Here is a 20,505-nt window from a genome sequence, read left to right as displayed (position 1 = left end):
AGTCTGGGTTTGGGATGATTCCAAATCATTTGTCAGCAAAAGCTCAACCCAAACCGACCCAAATTGCACCCTTAGATTACTGGTCTGCTTTTTAGGCTTTTTTTTTTCCCAAGAAAGGTGATTGCAATGCAGAGGAACTGATATGTAAACAGCAGGGTACATAAACAGTAGGATGCATGAACAGTAGGGCGAGATGTCCTCAAGAGAAGCAAAATTACATCAAGTACACAAAAACATAGAGAACACACAAAATAATCAGATACACATCACTAATGATAAGCTCACTACAACCAGCGCCAGAGTTGGCCAATCTCCATTTATGCTGTAGTCATGGTTTGATAGCTTTGCACGAACTTGAAATTTCCATAATAATAGGCGCCAGCTCCTAAGGGCCCCAAGTTTTGCTTTTTAGGCCATAGGAGATCCAAAGCAAGCTTATCAGGTGGACAGTCCAATACAACATCATGCCTCCCAATACAAATCAACAAAAGGGTAAAAGGTCGGCTCTTTCCTTGAACAGAAAGCTCGAAACTGAAAACTAGGGAATCAAATATCACGACTCCCAATGAAATCTCAGTTTTGTATGTTGGACTAATCGATCAATGCCCATCTTTCTAATGGTGAAATTTTGGGGCATCCGAGGTCGCCAGGCCATTCAAAACCAAGAAAAGCTACAAATATGCCAATTAAATTGGAAGCAGCAAATCCTAGTTGCTTGTCAAACCAAGGTTTACCAATGTGTTCTTCAAGAAACAAACCAAGAGAGGAGCTAGCCACGGAATGTGAACGAATCAGGATCATAGTCTGCGCAACTGAAAGATGAATGCAAGTTGATTATCAACTCTAAGGAGCAGATGCTCTGATCTGAACAAAAGAACCATCGATAAACTTATACAGATAGCCCAGTTCACAAAAAAAAATATCTTCATGAAGGGACACCAGGTGCAAGGATCTCACTAACTAGCACTCCCAGTCTCTAGACATGTTAATGCTAGTAGCCCTCACCACTGCCCTAAATAAGCAGCACAAGTCCCTAGCTCTACATAATCAACGTAATCGGAAAATTAGTCTAGAACAATGTTATTTCACTGGATCCCTCATTTGTACGGCGACAGCAGTATCATATACACATCATATAGGCTTTATGGTTTTCGGAGGGTTGCCAGTCATCGCAAGATACTGCCAAATTGTTAGCAATGGAGATGGAGTTAAAACACAGAAATCCAAACCATCAACAGAGAACTATCAGTTCAGATCCCACATAATAACTGAGAAAACAAAGGGCTCATGCCAAAATCCCGGGCTGCTTTAAGGCAGCTGTTTCTTGTTCACCAATGAGAAATTAAGCCACAAATGCATAGGGAACTTCTCTATAAATAACTCCAATGAAAGGGGCACCATGAAACCATCACTGATTCAGCAATGCATGAATACATTGCATTTTTTTTCTTTCTTCGAGCGAATGCATGAATAAATCATTCATCAAATGTTCATAAAACAAAAACTTGAAAACTATTAGAAGACTCAATGGGAAAGCTGCCTCCCATGATTGCAGCCATACAGCTAGTCCCACCCCCATGACATCAGTAGGCACTCTTAGAATAAGTGGAAACTCAGCTACATCTTCTAATTCTCCCTCCAAAAGAGCTGCAACAACTGCCCCATACTCTAATAACCAGTTTTCCATGTTCACAAAATTTCTCCTACAAGAGCCCAATATCAACAATCTACAACTCAATGTACCGAGCTCAAATTCCAGAAAAGCTATATGATTATGAATTGAGAGACACGGAGAATAAATGAAATCTACCCCCGACTTAGCAAATGCAACCCATTCAACAAAGTAGTGTAAGTCCTATTCCCCATCGAACCCTCCTTCTTCCTGATTTCCTCGATAAGCTCGAACGCCTCTTTTTCCTTCCCTTCCCTACACAACCCTTCCAAGAGAGTCTTATAAGTTAAAAGATCAGGAACCATTGAATTATCAAGCATATCAAACAAAACTTCAATAGCATCATCAAACCTCTGCCCCAATGCAAGACTACAAATCAAAATCATATAAGTACTACTACTAGCAACAAAACCCTTCTCCCTCATCTCCATATAAAAACCAAAACCCTGACTAACTCTCCCCTTCTCGCACAAGCCTTTTGTCATATAACTATAAGTATAACTATCCGGTTCGCATCCATACAAACCCATTTCACGAAAAACCCTATTCGCCTCATCCATTTCTAGACACTTAGAGTAGGCTTTTATGATCAAATTCAAAGCAAAAGTATCAGGAATAACACCAGAAGCTCTCATCTGTTTAAGTAACGATCGGACGGCGTGCAAATATACATAACAAACATTCAATCTATTGAACCTTCTAAGAAGAGAATTCAACAGTAAGGTGTAGGTTTCAAGTGTAGGCTTACAATCAGGCAATTTTTGCATCTTTTTGAAGACATCGAATGCTCGATTAAATAGATGGCGGTGGCAACAGCAAAATCGAATGATCAGATTATAAAGAGAGGGGCTACCGGAGCAAGCGCCAGAGACGACCTCGTCCATTAGGGTTTCGGCGGCTCCGAAGCGTTTTCCGGCAGCGGAGATTTCTATTATTGTTTGATAAGTGGCGTGGTTGTGGCGATAACCACGCTGTTGAGCGGTCCATCGGAAAATGTCGAGGGCGAGATCGGGGTCGGATTGGGATCGGAGGGCGTCTATGACATCGTCATGGGAGAAGCCTGGTTTGAGCTTGTGGACCCATGTGTCGAATTGCTTTTCGAGAGGGGTTCTGGTTCTAGGGTTAGGGTTTTGAGGAGGGGGTAGGGTTGGGGTTGAGGGGTTTTGTTCGGGATTGAGTAGGAGGGAGGCGTAGGAGGAGATGGAGCGAGAGAAGGGGTTGAAGAGGGGATTGTGGGTTTTAGGGTTAGGGTTTTGGGATAGTGGTTTCTGGGTTTTGTTAGGGTTTTTCAGATGGGTATTGGTGATGGAAGAGAGATATCTGGTTATAGTGTGATTGCGAATTGCGGAGAGCCTGTTACGCGAGAGTACGCTCATCTCTCTGCCAGAACTTTTCTTCCCCTTTTTTTTACACTCTCAATCAATCTCAATCCAGGAATACTAAACCATCTCCATGGGTCTTTGCATGAGATATGTGGCTTGAACTACAACATTATGACAAGTTATTATCGGGTTGTTAAGTTGAACCCATTTGCTGTGAAGAGAAAGGCGGAGAATGATTTTTCTGTATGTTTAAATAATTGTAACGCATGTTTATAAAATTGGCCTATTAGCTCAGTTGGTTAGAGCGTCGTGCTAATAACGCGAAGGTCGCAGGTTCGAGACCTGCATGGGCCATTTACAATTTTTTATTTTATCCTCCCCTTTTTCTTCTCACCTCCCCTACAATTTTTTTTATCTTATCTCCCCTGTTTCTTTCCCCAATTTTTTTTAATCTTAATCTCCCCTACAATTTTTCTCTATAAAGTGGGCCATGCCATATTCATGAGTTTTGCGGCAGATCAAGGGACCCACCTCATCAAAACATGAGGTGTAAAATGGTTGGCCCCACTCTTTGTATTGAATTGGGCATAGATCATAGGAGCCACTACATCAAAACATGAAGTAAAATGGTGGGCCCAAGGCCAATGCAAGGATTTGGGTAGAGATGGCGGGTCCTGGCCTATCAAAAATGTTTTAAATTGTGGGCCTTAGCATATCAAAACATGAGCTGTAAAATGGTGGGTCTCACCCTATCAAAATGGGCCCCACCCACTCTATGCATAGGTTTAAAAAAGGGAAGTGATAAATCCACCCCTTTTGATTACTTGGGACACCCAGCAGTAGCAGTGTATGTGGCAATTAGCCCCCATTGAATCCCTCTACATCATTGATATACTGTTCCTAGGTGTCCTAATTAATCAGAAGGGGCGGATTTATCACTTCCAAAAAAATCTATCATTGAAAATATTCCAACAAATTTTCCATGAAAAAAAATTCTAAAAAAAAATCCAATGGAAAGAAAACGATGACAAACTAAGTAGAATTTTTATCAAAATCAAAATGTTGAGAGGGAGATTTTAGGGATTTGTGTGTTGCTATTTCTACTCATCCAATTAAAAGTAACTTTATCTAATTTTTAGAGTAAATTTGGTAAATAACTTTATCTATTCAACCTACGAGGTGGTGATAATAGTAATTAAGGAATTTTTTAGGGGATTCCTGTAAATAAGTTTTGGTGTAGGAGTTTTTTAGTAGTGTTTGCTTTCTTCTTCTTTTTTACTTTATTTCCCGTGAAAAGTGGGTAAGTTTAACGCTTTTTTACGTCAAATCACGTTATAAGGGGTGCCCCAATGCAGGGAGTGAAAATATAATCACCCATTTTTATTTTATTTTTTTAATATGGGTCCCAAATCATCTGCCAAGACTCGATTCTCGTGATCTCCTTGATGGGCCCACTGGATGAAGGGTATGGATCACCCTAATCTCATGCCGTGGAGTCACACTAGTCCCGTAACATCACCTGGACAGAAATACCCTTGAAACAACAAAGAAAAGAAATAAATACGGCAGCAAGATGGCAAGAGCAGGATGAGAGAGTGGGCATTCTAGTCATCGTAAAATAAACACCGCTTTCCAACTATAGACTGTTCGCTTCGGATTCCTTTATTTTACGTTACCTCTTTTTTCGACCGTTGAAACTGACAAAGCGAGCTGCTCGAGCCACTTGTCAAAATCATTAGCTTCGTGTATCCGAACCTTACTCAACGGCTATTTTTTCCTCTTTCCCTCTAGTTTAAATAGAGGACAGGCACCTGATAGGGTTCTCACTTCACTGCTTTTGCTTTCCCTCTCTCTTTCTCCAAGAAGAAGAGAAACTTTCAGGCTCTCAGTATTAGCATTCTTCTTTTTCAATCCATGGCTTCTTCAAGAATTCTCTTTTCTTCTCTCATCCTAATCTCTCTCTTTCTCAGCCTCTCCGAAGCTACAGATTTCTTAGTTGGAGGCACGACCAACTCATGGAAAATCCCATCCTCTACTTCCGAGTCCCTAAATCAATGGGCCGAATCTAATCGTTTCAGAATCGGCGATTCATTAGGTAATTTTTCACCATCTGGGTTTTCATGTTTTTCATTTGGGTCTATTTTTTTCTTGTAACATTCCCTTTTCCTTTTTCTTATTGCAGTTTGGAAATTCAATGATGAGAAAGACTCTGTGTTGCAAGTGACCAGAGAAGGTTACGAGAGCTGCAATGTATCGAATCCAATGGCTGCCTATAAAGGAGGGAGCGTGACGGTGAAGCTCGAGAGATCTGGACCGTTCTATTTCATTAGTGGAGCATCTGGGCATTGCGAGAAGGGTCAGAAACTAATTGTTGTGGTGCTTTCGAACAGACAAAGGAGTGGGATTTCTCCGGCGCCTTCTCCGATGGAATTTGACGGTCCGGCAATTGCTCCGACGAGCAGTGCCCCTGGTTTGGAGGTTGTAAGGAGTGGTTTTGTTGGTGGTTTGGTGGTATTGGGGGGATTGGCAGCTATGTTTATCTGAGAGAGGGATATTTGTTATTTTTTTAGAAGTGATTTCTATTTGATTAGAATGCGAAATAATAGGGTACAGCAGTTGTAGGAGAGAGATTGGGTCTTTATTTTAGATTTATTTTTTATTAAATCGATATTTTGTGTTCCTTGCGATTTTAATCTCAATACATATTCGTTTATTGGTATGTTCTTCTCTAGGCCTTTAAGATCTGCTCTCTCTCTTTCGTTTGTTTTTTACATATTGATCACGGCTGTTACATTGTTGGTCTCTTCACCATAGATGTAGGTCGTGCCAATAAAAGTACTCCCAGACCTATATATTTATTTACACCTCTTTTGGTTGTCTTTTCCTAAAAATGACAACATTTCTACTCTCGCCTTTGTTTTTTTCCTGAAAATTGGAATGCCATTTCTCATACGAGAGAACGAATAACGAAAGAATCAAAACTAGGTTTTGGATTTTGGGAACCGATTGTTGAACTCAAAATTAGGTTTTAATTTGAGTCCAATATTCTTTTTGGACTCACAATCAGTTCTCAAAACCCAAAACAACAGGCCTGAGGGAAAACAAGTACCTTCTCAAAATCCAAATAGATGGGGTCCTCGTTGCTTCACAAGACCCAAAAATCATGCTTAATCATCTAATCCTCACCTTCTTTCCAATTGATTCTGAGTGGTGGTATTATTTAGATTAGAAGCGAATATATGTGGTGCCTCGTTAGGCACCTAACCAATACCTAAAAAAAGCCTTCAATACTAATGGGGAAGCAGTTAAGAGAGGGGTTAACGCACTAGGTTTAGGCCCTCTAAACCTGTCCAATATTAGGACCAGGCAGGGGGGGCGGAGCTACATGTGTATAGCATAAGGGGGGGCAGCTGTCCCTGTTTAGTTGGGCCAAACTCCTTAAAATAGGCCCAACTCAATTGAGCCCAGCCCACTTTAAAATTTGAAGCCTGCCCACTTATGCCTAAGCCCGCGCCCCCCCCCCCCCCCCCCCTAATGTATAAATCCTGGCTCCCGTCACTGGGCACTAGGTTAGGCCCAAGATTGATGGAATGCACGTAGGCCCTTTAAACTTGTCTCATGATAGGGGCCCCCCAATCCATGTCCATTCGGCCGATCCTCAATTTAAATTCCAATTTTTAAGTGAAAATTGTTCTCTAGGAAAATATGAGAGAAAAAATTAAAGTGGGGGCACTTGCTCAATGATCCAAACCATTTGCTACAGTGGGCCATAGAGCAAAATCCATTGTGAAGGATTTTTATTTTATCGCCACCCATTTATTTACTCATCAGGGATTCTACTTGAACAACAAACAGATAATTCTTGGATTTGGTGGAAGCTCCCCTTCTTCCTGCAGTGGCTCGTGTGCCATCATCTGGTGGGGTTTCTATCTGTTCGGTGGTCTCGTTCTTTACAATTTGGTGGTTTTCCTTTTCCCTTTTTTTTTTTTTTTTTAAGGATGTTCTCGTTTTGTCAATTTAATAGTGTGTTTCCTTCTATCATTTTTTTTCTGCGTGCTTTCGTTCCTGCGATTTAAGGGATTTTCATTTATTTATTTATTTATTGTTACGGGGTGGTTTTGTTTCTGAAACTTAGGGGGGTGTCTTTTACTTTTTGCAGTTTAATGTCATTTGTTTTAGTCTTTGGCTGCTATTTTATTATGAAAGATAGCTTTCTTTTCTGATGTTTTGTTTTGCAACTGAGTGCTTCTGATACCTTGGATTTCTGGTTTAAGGAATGGGTTCCCTTTCTGCCCACTGCCCAACGGGAATTGGGGCACTGGTGCCTGGAGAATCTAGGGTTTTACCCCCCAAATTTGAGGTTCTAAGGGTTTCCAATCGTTCAAAAGGGGAATATCTGAGAAAGAACCCGTGCCAAGGTTATCCCTCTATCAGCTCTTCCAAGGTATGTTACACTTGTCATTTTTTAACTTTTAATATTTAATTTTTGTGTCTGTATATGTTAGCGGGTCGAGGTAAGAGTAGTCATTGCATATTTCGTTTGTTTTTTTAGCATATTGTAAACTACCATTTTACAGTCTGCACACTGTATCCAAGTTCCATTACAACCCATTACAACCATAGTTACCAGGGTGAAAAACGAATTTGGGAAGCGAAACATGGGAAAAGGTTAGGAAAATGGAGGAGAAATGTTACGTGCCTAATTGGCCGTAACGGAAATAAGCAAACGGAAAATAGAAAAAGAAGGGGAGAGGTTGATTCGAGGCAACCGGGACCTCCTAGTGGCTGAAATTGAGAGGAACCATGATTTTCCAAGAACAAAGTTTCTTTTGTCCTGTAAAATTTATCTTCTTCTCTTTTCATTGGAATATACAAAAACTTAAATACAAATACAATGAGAATGCCACATCAACTCACTTCCACTAACAGACACATAATAAAAACTAACACCCATGACTCTAAACCACATACCCACAAACCTACAAATCCCTATAATAACTACTTCGCAACTACCTCCGATACACCATACATATACGTATCAAGAAATGTCTTAGAAATACAACGACGGGAAACGCCGGGGAAAAATAGAGGAGAAATGAGAAACGGGAAAATGTTAGAAAATCGTATGAGAAACGCATTGGAAATGTCTTATGAAATACATTAGAAACGTTTCAGAAATGATAGGGAAACGTCAATGAAAACGCATACGAAACGCATACGAAACACAAGGAAAACACGGAATAAATGGTTTTGTAGATTTAAAATTTGTTAATTTCAAATTTCTAGTTGAATATTTCTTAGTTTTATTTTTTGTTACAATCTATCATATATGCTATTGTTTTCCTTTTTTAATATCTATTCCCCAATTTTTTGGTGTGTGTTTTTCTCCAAAATGATTTTCGCAAGTTTCACGCATGTTTCCCACATGTTTCACATACCTTTTCTACAAGTTTTCCATACGTTTCGCATGCATTTCATATATGTTTCTCGTATATTTCTCATATGTTCCCCACGTGTTTCCCATGTGTTTCATAAACGGTTCTTCAATTTTTTTTATCACGTTTCAGAAATGTTTCCAAAATGCGTTTTAAGGGAAACGAGTTTCCCATCCGCCTAAAGAGTTTCCGGGTGCTATGATTAGAACTGGATTACTAGTTATTGGAATCCATTCTCAGCAGTCACCAGACACATGATAATGAGGAGGGTCTAAACATATTAGTGGCCTTCTGCTCGTCCTACCTCTATATTTTCAAAAGTCCCCATCCTGTCCTATCGCCTACAACTAGACCCAATCCTTGGATCCTATTGCATCCTCGACTACAACTTATTCAACCTACCTAATCTTTGGATCCTATTCCATCCTATCTCCACGCTATCCAATCCTTGGTTCCGATTCCATCGTCAATACAACTTATTCACCCACAACTACATTCACCATAAGTTGTCCTTGTTAGTATTTGTAAATCAAAATACATGGTGTCTTGAAAAATGAAACGAACTTGTAGCTTTTCTAGAATATTTATGTTGTATTAGAAGGATAAAAGTCTTTGTATCTTCAACATAAACTTTTCAATTTTTCACTTTTAATATTTATTTTTTCTGCGTCTGCTTGGCTGAGTAAGCATCAAACTCATGCATCGGAAATATGGCTTATCTTCTGATGAACTTTATTCTTCTTTAGTGGGTCTATAACTAAAATATCTGTGTGGTGTGAGCATTTGTCTCCCTGATTCTATATAATGCTAGAACATGCAATTTCAACTTTTAATCGTCAATGCAGTTCAGTTTCCAGTTTTTTTTAATCGGCTGCAGTTCAGTTCCAGTTCCCAGCCTTTACTTGGTCTCTTGTCAAGATTTTGTCTGCTAAACCCTTCCTGCGTTAAAAGAGGCACATATCCAAATAATTTGAAAAGACCCCTAACCTTTAGTGGGTTCAACTAAAATATCTGTATGTGTTCTTGTGAACATTTTCCTCCCTGATTCTATATAATGCAAGAATATGTGATCTCAACGCTGAATCGTCAATGCAGTTCAGTTCCAGTTTCCTGCCTTTACTTGATATTTTTTCAAGATTTTGTTTGCTATAAACCCTTGTGTTAAAAGAGGCACATTTCCAAATAATTTGAAAAGACCCCTAACTTTTTCTTAGAAGTTAGAACTTCAAAACTGGCTGTGGATCTGCAATCAAGAAGGAGGCGGCTTGGGTGGGTTCAACTAAAATATCTGTATGTGTTCTTGTGAGCATTTTCCTCCCTGATTCTATATAATGCAAGAATGTGTGATCTCAACATTGAATCGTCAGTGCAGTTCAGTTCCAGTTTCCTGCATTTACTTGATATTTTTTCAAGATTTTGTTTGCTATAAACCCTTGTGTTAAAAGAGGCACATATCCAAATAATTTGAAAAGACCCCTAACTTTTTCTTAGAAGTTAGAACTTCAAAACTGGCTGTGGATCTGCCATCAAGAAGGAGGCTGCTTGGTGAAATAATGCATCTTTCAGCATAATTACTTTCTGGCCCAATGATTTTCAAAAAGAATTTCGGCATCCACCACTTCATCAATAGCTTTTGAAAAACGAGTATTATTTACTTGCCTGAGATGGGAGTTCAGAAACCTCCTTAAAAGTAGACATGATGTGGAGCTTTCCATGACACTGCACAAAGTCAAGGGTGGAAGAGGTAAGAGATCCCTCGTCTCATTGCCTGATCACTCTGCTAATTGGCAAGTAAGCTATATCTTTCCTTGCATGAGAATATATAACTTCTTGGTAGAAACTTGTTGTCAACAGTGTAGACACCCTATTTTGACCGGACCCTAATAGAGTCGTTAGGATAGAAACCCTATCAAACCAGTGTTTTAATGTCCCAAATTTGTTTCTAGAATAGGTTAGGGTCTTATTTAGGTCCCCATAAAATTTCATCAGAATCCGTCGCGGTTTGCCCAGCAAACGGACGACGTTTGTAGAGTAGTGTAGTGTAGGAATAAGGGTGGCGATTTAGCCAGAAGTAGGGGGTGCGCTGGAACTTGGAAAACCAGTGCAAATTTTCCGTAATGAGTTGTCCAGGGAGATATAGGGGTATGCGGATTAGTGTGTAACATAATTAGGGGGTGTATTATCCTGAACCAGGACAATTTCGTAAATAGTGAAGATGCTTTTCTTCCCCTCCAAGTCTCAATTAGGCCTAATTTGAGCTAATGGTGTTTAGGGCTATGATTAGTTGAGAGGGAATGTTAGGAAGCTTCCTAAGGTCTCTTTGATCTTGACCCTTGAATAATAAAGGCAATATGAAGGGCTGAGATCGTGTAAGGAGGAGAAGATATTTTCTCAAATTTTTCCCCCTTTGTTTTTTACTCGGACCCCCCCTGCTGGTATAAAATAGTTATAAATACACTAAATAGGGTTGTCCAGGTAGGAAGGAAGGAGTTTGGATATACCATTTCCCTTTGGGTTTATTTTACTTGGACCACCCCCTGTTGAGTGCAAAAGAGTAGTCATAAATCAATAGAGGTAGCTGTCCATAGGAGGGAGAGGGGTGCATGTTTCTTTTTTTTTTTAGTCTTATAAAAGACCACCGAATTAGGGCATAGAGAGGGAGCCTCATTTTCGTCCAAAACACAGAGAGACAATTGCAAAGAAAGGGAGAAAGAGCAAAGGGAAAGAAGAAGAAGAGAAGCCTCTTCTCCGACCACACCTCGTCGGAATCCGGCGAAGCCATCTCCACTCCTCAAAACCCCCAAATCTGCTGCTACCTCCACCCTCTTCTTCTCCTACCACCATAATCTTCTACTTCAATCCCATTTTCTCCTTCCACCTTCACCTTCTCCTCCATCTTCGTCAGCCAGCACCACTGCCATCTCCATCGATTCCGGCAAGCTTGCCGGAATCCGACCTCCCTACCCAAATCAACCACCACCAAACCCTTCCCCATTTTCAGCCACCATTACCATCTTCCACCTCCATTAAACCCATTTCCACCAAACCCCCCATTATCCCCTTCATCTACCACCACCACCTAATCTCCGACCATCACCACTATCTCCGGCCAACCCCGTTAAATCCGGCAACCCCATCCACCTTGAAACCCATTTTCATCGGCTCCTTCTCCGGCCACCTCTGTCACCTCCGACCACCATTACCACCACAGCCATTGTCTTCATCTTTATTTTTATTTTTTGTCAAACCCATTTGGATTCCCCACACCCAAACCCTCTTCTACCCTATCTCTTCTTCTCCGACCACACCCCGTCGGAATCCGGCGAAGCCACCGTCTCCGGTCGTGCCACCTCCACCCACTGACCAACTCCACCACCATAACAGCCACTTCAACCTCCATTTCCATTCACCTCCACCGATTACCCCCTTCTCCATCCACCCTGTTTCTTCCCTGGTTTTTAGGGATTTCTTTTCTTCCTGTGTAGCTACAAGGAATTCAAGGGAAGAGAAGAATATATAAAAAAAAAAAAAAAAAAAAAAAAGAGAAAAGAAAAGGGTTTGCATAGGCAGAGAAGGAGGAGATTCATGGGCGGCAATATATAGAAGAGGCGTGGAAGGGCCTGCAAATAAAGAAGAAAAAAAGAAGAGAGGGAGGTCCGGGTTCCGTCATTGTTTTTCTCAATCGGGTCTAACGGTCTAACCTCGCCGACAATTTTGCCATCTTCGATCAATCTTTGATCTACTGTTCTCCGGCAGCAACAAATTGGTTTTCTCTCGGTCAAGTTCATTGGACGAGAAGGTAATGATCATTAAACTTTGCTCCTTCAATTCTCCTGTTTTCTTTCATGTTTCAGATGCCTAATTTTGCATGCATAGGATTGCTAGTCTGAATGGTCTTGTGCTATAAATTTTTCTAGACCCCAATTTCTGTTTTTAGCAAAAGTCCAAATGTTTCATGCGATGCGCATTAGAATTCCATGGAAGGAGGTTTTAGATTTTCAAGCTTGATTCCATTCCGGCTGCTGTCCTGCAGTTTTCTACTCTTTGCAGCCGTGATTCGTATGTGTTTAAAAGCATATAGTGGCTGTCCTTGTAGGGCTGTATATATACTCCGGTCCCGATTCATCTTATTGTACAGTTCTTTCATTTGGATTGCACAAAGGCTGAACCGGATTCCATGGCAGTATTGTTGCAGCCATATTCTTTTTGATATGAGAAGCCCCCACCTTGTTTTAACATGTGCAGCCCCCACCTTGGTGTAACGAAGTCAGCCCACGAATCAGCCCTATTTTTAGCACAATACAGTCCATGGCGATACTCCTTGTTTTCACGTAAACTCAGTCCATGTTTTGGTCTCAGCTTTGGCATCAATTCAGCCCACGAATCAGCCCTGTTTTTAGCACAATACAGTCCATGGCGATACTCCTTGTTTTCACGTAAACTCAGTCCATGTTTTGGTCTCAGCTTTGGCATCAATTCAGCCCACGAATCAGCCCTGTTTTTAGCACAATACAGTCCATGGCGATACTCCTTGTTTTCACGTAAACTCAGTCCATGTTTGGCCCCAGTTTTGGCACAATTCTGTCCATCATTTAGCCCCAGTTTTTTGCGCAAATCTGTCCACAGTTTGGCCCTAGTTTTGGCGCAAATCTGTCCACAGTTTGGCCCCTGTTTGAGGCGCAAATCTGTCCCATAGTTTAGCCTTGGTTTTATGCACATTCTTAAGCACATTTCAGCCCCTGTCTTAAGCACAATTCAGCCCATGCATGTTTGTGTTGTCATTAGCTATACCCACTTTAAAAAAAAAAATGTGTGAAATGTTTTGATGTGAAAATGCCATCTTAAGTAAAAAGAAAAATGAAGCAGGGTACCTCCATGAGTTTGGTCTTCAATCTTTCCTTGATAAGGGTAGTACTATTATGAAATGTTATTTCTTCTTGGTTTTCAAGTTCATATGATGCGTGCATATAGTACAGATGCAGAGCTAAAAGCTTTCATTATATATATACACATATTCTATCATGATTTGTAATCTTTGGCATGTGTATAAAGGCAAACCAGTCGGAGCAGTGCTCCCCCTTTGTTAATTCCCCTCTTGTCACTTCTTCAGGCATTACCTCATTCTGTCTTTAGTATGGCTCTTGTTGGCCTGATCTTTTTCTTAGGGAATGATGTTCGCACAGCCATGTTTTGATAGATGCATTATTGCAGCTCGTCTTCCCTTCTTAATCAGCCTGTGAGAATCTTTTAGGGTACTAAAATATCATCTTAGCAGTACCTTCTTCCCCCTTCCTTCCTCTTCTTAAAGTAGGAGTTTCTTAGCCTTTCAGGTACTCGGGGATATTACTTCTTCTTCCTTCATTGAGTGGGCAATGAACGTGTTAGCCCAAGCCCATCATTAGAGGGACTTACCTGGTTGTGGCAGTACCCTCTTCTCTCTTCTTCTCCTTTCAGGTACCTTTAAATCTTAGATGGCCATTTCTCTTGAAAGGGCGATGAAGGCGTTAGCCCAAGCCCATCCTTAGGGGACCTGCTCGATCCGAGTAGCGCTCCCCTCTTATTTTAGTAGACTTTCCTAGTCTTTTAGACACCTTTTAGATAGAGTCTTTCCCTCATTACAAGGGCAATAAAAGAGATATCTAGAGCCCCCACTAGGGGACATGCTTTGTCTCATTAAGGTGTTTCTCCCTCGGGGGCAATCCTTATTGTTTAGAGCCTCCCCCTTTGAGAGTCTGTATTAGTCTGGTAGAGAGTTTACCCATAGGAGGCATGCCTGACCTCATTTACAGGAGTCCGCCCATAGGAGACAAGCCTTATCTCGTTTAGAGAGTTTCCCTTTAGGAGGCTTACCTAGCCTCATGTTAGAACCCTCCTTTCTAGAGCGAGCCTTTGACTCATTTGCCCTCCCTTATAGAGCAATAGAGAGTATTGGACTCATTTGCTTCCCATTTAGAGTTGGTTATTCTTTATGTTAGGAGTTCGCCCCATAGCTTTATGGTTTGCCTGTTAGATAGGAGTTTATCCCTTAGGGCTGTTAGCACTTTTCTTTGTTAGAGACTATCTTAGTCATATAGAATCTTCAGTGCTAGGGATCTTAGATTGTTTTCGTTGCTCTTGGAGTACTTGTTTGCTTGTTGTGGATTGTCTCTTTGAGACATTCGTTGCTTGTTCGAGGTTTCCCTTTTTGCTTTAGGGCTTTGCCCTAGTTTATGCTTATGCTTGTTTGTTCCCTGTAAGAGTGAAATCATTTTAAAATCCAAAAGCTTTGAAATCATTTAAAATCACAAAAAAATCAGAAATTTAAAACAAAAAAAACATTTGGAATTTCGTTAAAAGCATTAAAAATTTAAAAAAGTTAAAGTTTTTATGAGCGTAGTTAGGAAGTTCCTTTCGAACTACGTTGGCTTGATCCTCTTTCACGAGGTACGTAGTGCAGCTTGGGATCTGTATCCCAAGTCCAGCCGAACTTTTGTAAATAGCGTTTTAAACCTTTTTGAATAAACAACACATTGATTTCGAAAAGCTCTTTCTTTAGAGTTAGGAGTTTCTCCTAGATAGAGAATTTATTTTAGAGTTAGGGGGTTGTCCTTGATTTGCTGTAGTTGTTGTGTGCTTGTGTTAGAGTTAGGGGTTTGTCCTAAAGTTATAGGAGCGCCTCCGTCCTGTCAGTTGGCGATCCACATCGCCGACTGATGACTAGAATAGGATGCGTTAGTCCGCCCTTTGTTTTCCTTAGAAAGCCGCCTAGTTACACATAGGTTGTAGGAACCACCCGCCTAAGGCTAACCTGCATTTAGTTAGGGCATATAGGGTGTCCTAAAATTCACAATTCACTGAAATCTAAATGATCGCTCAAGAAGCTTTAAGAACTAGTCCGGTCTTTTTTAGGTCGGGTATTGGATAGAGGTCTAAGTGTCTTAGGCATCCTAACTTAGAATAAGCGCGAAGAACTACGTTGCTCTGATTCTCGTGGAGGCGGGGATACGTAGGCTTTTTTGGATGAACATCAGACCATCCGAGGACTCGGGCTCAATCGTTTAGAGTCTTAGGTTTTGTTGTGTTGTCATGTTGTGTATTTTGGTGTGTTCTCTTACTTTCATGCGCATACCTTATACCTTTAGCTGTAGCATGCATGCGTTTGTCCACCAGAACTTAGACACCATTTAGGCATGTCACTCATAACTTAGTTGTGTTTAGGCGACACATCTTTCATTTTGTCTTGTATGTGTTTATTATTTCATCCCCGAGTCATGTATGATTAGGTAGACGTCTTCTCGGGGATATTTCGTTCCCATTTCATATGATTTTCGCCCGAAACTCTTTGAGGTTAATAATAAATGGCATAAGAGACCAAGTGCTTGCACTCGGACGAATTGGGGGTGCTCTTCGGACCTTCTCCATTCGTAATCAGGCACGGACCTTTGCATCTCTGGTTATCCGTTGCAGACAGGGCATTTGTTTTGGTTCCATGGCGTATCCATGGATGGCGACTCTGAGTTATTTTTAGGTATATCTTGGTCTCGAGCCTTGGCTCCGGATCAAGATGTATCTCATTCGTTTTGTATCGCCACTCATGCTATGCTGTGAGAGTGGCACCTATTTTGAGAGTTCCTTGGTAGAGCTCTCGTTCATGTGGAGGTCCAGAGGCCGTTGGGGGCTCGTCCCTCACCTCTCTTAGGATCGGGGTCCACAGACAGATGCAATTTGCTTCCACTTTCTGACTCCTGCTTAAGCTCCTCCCTGCTCGATAAAACTTCCCTCATAGAAATATTCTCTGATTTCTCCACTGGTCAGACTATTTCTGATACACATTCTAATGAAAAAATGATGGGAAAATTACATTTACACCCCATCTAGTTTCTGACACATTCAACTCTAACCCTGACTTGCAAAACGTGATAAGTACACCCCCTCTGTCAACGGTCTGTCAGTTTAACCTTACGGAATGACTGAAACTAACCATGGTTAATATTTTGAGGACAAAAATACCCTCATTTGCAGAGGGATTAGGGTTACGCCATTTCCCACCGCCGCCGTCGCACCTCCGGCCACCACAAACAATGAAACCCCACCCCATGGCTACATCAAACCCACATTTCAAGAAAAAAACATTGATAAAAAGAAAAAAAAAGCCCTAAAATATTAGGGTTTATGTGCAAATCATGATAATGGTGTGAATGAAGACAAATAAAACTCATAAATCGTGGGTTTATGTTCATAAATAAACAAGGGTTTGAATCAAACACTAATTTTCAGTTTTCGAGTCTGAAAACCCTAATTTCCAATTGGGGAAGACGAGGGCATTTTGGTCATTTCCACCTCACCGTCTACTCCGTCACGTTAACAAAACCTCAAAGGGTGTACTTGTCACGTTTTGAAAGTCAGGGTTAGAGTTGAATGTGTCAGAAACTAGAGGGGGTGTATCTGTATTTTTCCCAAAATTGATTTACCATGTTTGAAATTGGTCTGTAATATATTCCTCATGAAGCTTCTTATGGTTCTCCTACTCCTAAGTACCAGTTGTGTTGAAAGCCTTCCCAGACTGATTATTGAGGCCTCTTATATGCTTCTTGCAGCTTGGTGTTGATGAATGTAAGCTTTCATTGATGTTTAGAGTCCCAGATCCAATTTCATGTTATCCTAATTCAAGGATATCAGTTATCAAAAGCAATTATCCTCAAAATGTGGATTTGCCTCGCTACTACTCAAAGAAGGGGAAGAAGCCATTTCCAGTGCCCATAGTTGAACTCAGGCGTGCTGCGAGAGAGAGACAGAAGAGCAGTAAGGGCCAAACAAGACGACCAATGCCACCTCCAAGAAATGGGTTGCTGGTTCGGAGCCTGATACCAGTGGCATATGAAGTGTTAAATGCAAGAGTGACACTTATTAATAATCTCAAGAAGCTAATGAAAGTGGTTCCGGTACACGCATGCAAGTAATTTTCTTCCCAATTTCCATTTTTTTGGTAATGTTGGCAAATCACTTATTCAATGGAAAAGTAACTACTTAGATTTAATAATATGATGTTACAGATCCATTGATGGAGAAAAATTCAGAGAGTAGAGTTGGTTTTGCATTTTGACTAGTGGGTATTTCTGCCAATTGTTTTTATCTTTGGGATTTGTTACACGATTTCAACAAAGAGCATTTATATATCATAATTTCCTCATATATGAAAGTTATTGCCATTGCCCGCCCCTTGTTTTTGCAATTTCAGTTCTCGCGACAAACAGGCCTTCCAAATAACCAAATGAGCATTTGATTTTCAGGTATCTGAAAAGGCATTAGCATTTTGAGGTTCTGACCAATGTCTTTTGAGTTTTCAATTTGGCATGCCTGAAATTGTGAAATATGATTTTCCAAAGGGCAAATGCTTATGAAGTATGTAAAACTCACTGTAATCCCCTCTTGTATAGAAACCAGTGTTAATGCATTCATTAGTTTCTAAATGGCCTTATACCAGGTGTTTGTGAACCCATAGTCTAAAATATCTGTCAATACAGAATGGCCGTGCAAGTTGATGTATATTTGATAGGAATTTGCAGTTAGCACCATTGGGCATCTTTGAACCAGTATGGTAACAATCTCACTATGCATTTCTACAGGTGCTGCAACGAAATACATGTTGGACCAGATGGGCACCCATTCAAATCTTGCAGAGGCGCAAGGGCTGAGGTACGCAAGGGCCTGCATGAGTGGACAAAGGCAATCTTCGAAGATGTGCTCGTTCCCATTGATGCCTACCATCTCTTTGATCGCCTTGGCAAACGTCTTACCCATGAGGAAAGGCTTTCAATCCCCAGAATCCCGGCAGTTGTCGAGCTCTGCATCCAAGCTGGTGTTGATATTCCGGATTTCCCAACAAAGAGGAGGAGAAAGCCTGTCATAAGAGCTGGGAGGAGCGAGATCATCGATGCCAATGAGGATGACTTACCAAACTCTGAAACAGATACCTTCAAAAAACCAATCATAACTGAAATACCTGATTTGGATATAGTCCCTCCTAGTAATCCCAAACAGACAGCATTGCTTTCTGAAGAAACACTGGAAGCTTGGGAAAAGATGAGGGAAGGAGCGGGTAAGCTGATGAAGAAGTACGCGGTGAGGGTGTGTGGATACTGCCCCGAGATTCATGTGGGCCCCAGCGGACACAAGGCACAGAACTGTGGGGCTTATAAGCACCAGCAGCGAAATGGGCAGCACGGGTGGCAGGCGGCGGTCCTTGATGACCTGATACCGCCAAGGTATGTGTGGCACGTGCCGGATGTGGCGGGCCCTCCTTTGAAGAGGGAGCTCAGGCTCTTCTATGGGCAGGCCCCAGCAGTGGTGGAGATATGTGTGCAAGGGGGAGCTGTTGTGCCTGATCAGTACGAGCCAACCATGAGGTTAGATGTTGAGATCCCGAGTGATGTTAGAGAAGCTGAAATGGTAATTTGAATCCGTGAAGTGTAATGCCTTTTAAGGCCTGTTTGGACGCCGAGAAGATTTTGATTTTGATTTCTCACATTTGCAGCCCTCTTTGCATTGTAATTTGGATCGGATCAAATTCTTGGATTTCTAATTCAGCAGCTGACAGTGAAAAAAAAATCAGATTTCTAAATTTGCTGTGGAAATAAGAAATTGGAAATCCACAGATCTGGCAGTTTCCTTCACCCTCTTTGCTCCTTGTCCTCTCCCCTCCACTAGGAAGTACCCCATTCCCTCTCTGTATCCCTCTACATGAGCTGCCGGGTCTGTTCAAAACTCAATTCCAAATCCAAATACAAAATGGGAGGTATGCAAACGGGCCCTTCGTTCAAATTCATGGTAAGGAGGGAAGGCAGAAATCTAGCGTTGAAATTTCATGCATATAATTAGTGGAAGTTCGTCTGAATGCCAAATCAATTTGCAATCACTCATTTGTTACCCAAATGTTAAATAAAGATTTGGCTAAAAACAGGGTGAGAATCTTGTTTAAGATTGATCTAGTTATCTATGAATTGTAAAAGCCTTTGGTTCAGATTCTTGACAAATATGAAAAGTTGAAATTGCATGCATACAAAATTCCAAGATAGAATGTAATAACGAGTCAATGACAAATCAAATATCAATCAATCCTTTGTAGCTCAAATGCTCAAGAAAAACTTGGTTAAAAAACCGGTGAAAATCTTGTGAAGTTGCCCAGTTGTAAAAGAGAAGGGTTGGCAGGAGAGAGAGGGATTTGAAAAGGGTTGTTGTGAGAAGGGATCTTGAGAAGGGAGTAAAAATCAGGGGATAATATCTAAGACCACAGGCTTCCTCATTATCTCCACCCAACAGCCATTGTCTTCATCATTCGCTCTTTCTTCTGCAATTACACCTCTCCGATCAGTTGGGGCTATTAGAAGGAGAGATTGCTTTCTTCATGAGGTACAGTGAGTATCACAGCCAATAAAATTTGAGAATTTCATTCTCATTTCGACCCCCAACTCTCATCTATTTCTCAAATAATTTGCTACTTTTACCACGGCTTGACTCGCGCAGAGAGTGGTCACATTTTATTTTTTTTTGTGAAGTATCAAATAGGTGTTGCTATCCATCACCTCTGTCCCTTGGTCACATTACTTCTTTTGTTTAACTCTGTCTTTGTACTGTCCTTTGGTGCGGTCCCGCTGCCATAGTCTATATTTTCTGTGACCACCACATTGGATTTCACTGAAGAATATTTACTTACTAGGAGAACAGCCTTATTCACGGTGGGGGCCAACAAATTAATGGTTTGAATCTTCCAACAAGGCGGGCCCAACGTTCAGACAGCATATAAAAACTCGCCATATAAAAACTCACGAAAAAACAAGTGTCGTATTAACTACCATGAAAACGCCACGTTTCGACAGCTAAAGTAACCCACCTTGCATGGTGATAAGTGATAACGTGGCTTAACGATTCTCATATAGAGGAACACATAAGAAGATAAAAAATTAAAAAAATACAGACTAGACCGTGAAGAGAAAAATGGCAGAGAAAAACGGCGGGGATAGGGAAGGATCAAAGAAGACTGCAGGGGGCGCACTAAGGCGCATGTCTCCCATGCAGATGGCTGTAGCCACTTTTATAA

General features: G+C 41.1%; 3 protein-coding genes and 1 non-coding gene across 5 annotated transcripts; 3 read left to right on the top strand and 1 right to left on the bottom strand.

Annotated features, from left to right (window-relative positions):
* Positions 1-138: 138 nt before the first annotated feature.
* Positions 139-3,167, bottom strand: LOC143879573 (Tetratricopeptide repeat (TPR)-like superfamily protein). The gene has a single exon (XM_077382025.1). It carries the CDS (start codon positions 3,046-3,048, stop codon positions 1,807-1,809), a length of 1,242 nt encoding a protein of 413 aa, XP_077238140.1. The 5' UTR covers positions 3,049-3,167; the 3' UTR covers positions 139-1,806.
* A 107-nt stretch (positions 3,168-3,274) lies between these two features.
* TRNAI-AAU (transfer RNA isoleucine (anticodon AAU)) lies at positions 3,275-3,348 on the top strand. The gene has a single exon. It is a non-coding gene; the product is annotated as a tRNA-Ile (tRNA).
* A 1,464-nt stretch (positions 3,349-4,812) lies between these two features.
* LOC143879575 (early nodulin-like protein 14) lies at positions 4,813-5,713 on the top strand. Its single transcript, XM_077382026.1, has 2 exons — positions 4,813-5,089; positions 5,177-5,713. Exons 1-2 carry the CDS (start codon positions 4,909-4,911, stop codon positions 5,536-5,538), a joined length of 543 nt encoding a protein of 180 aa, XP_077238141.1. The 5' UTR covers positions 4,813-4,908; the 3' UTR covers positions 5,539-5,713.
* A 978-nt stretch (positions 5,714-6,691) lies between these two features.
* On the top strand, positions 6,692-19,428 carry LOC143879572 (APO protein 2, chloroplastic-like). 2 transcript variants are annotated; one of them, XM_077382023.1, is made up of 4 exons: positions 6,692-6,911; positions 7,269-7,438; positions 17,006-17,364; positions 18,035-19,428. In XM_077382023.1, exons 2-4 carry the CDS (start codon positions 7,271-7,273, stop codon positions 18,864-18,866), a joined length of 1,359 nt encoding a protein of 452 aa, XP_077238138.1. In that variant the 5' UTR covers positions 6,692-6,911; positions 7,269-7,270; the 3' UTR covers positions 18,867-19,428. The 2 variants fall into 2 exon arrangements, with proteins under 2 accessions (XP_077238138.1, XP_077238139.1); XM_077382024.1 differs by having other exon boundaries at positions 6,692-6,954.
* The last annotated feature ends 1,077 nt before the right edge of the window (positions 19,429-20,505 follow it).

The sequence above is a fragment of the Tasmannia lanceolata genome, unplaced genomic scaffold (assembly GCF_043159265.1).
Source record: "Tasmannia lanceolata isolate RefF3 unplaced genomic scaffold, GAP_Taslan_0.1 ptg000006l, whole genome shotgun sequence".
Classification (NCBI taxonomy): domain Eukaryota; kingdom Viridiplantae; phylum Streptophyta; class Magnoliopsida; order Canellales; family Winteraceae; genus Tasmannia; species Tasmannia lanceolata.
This window is presented reverse-complemented; position numbering and strand designations above follow the sequence as displayed.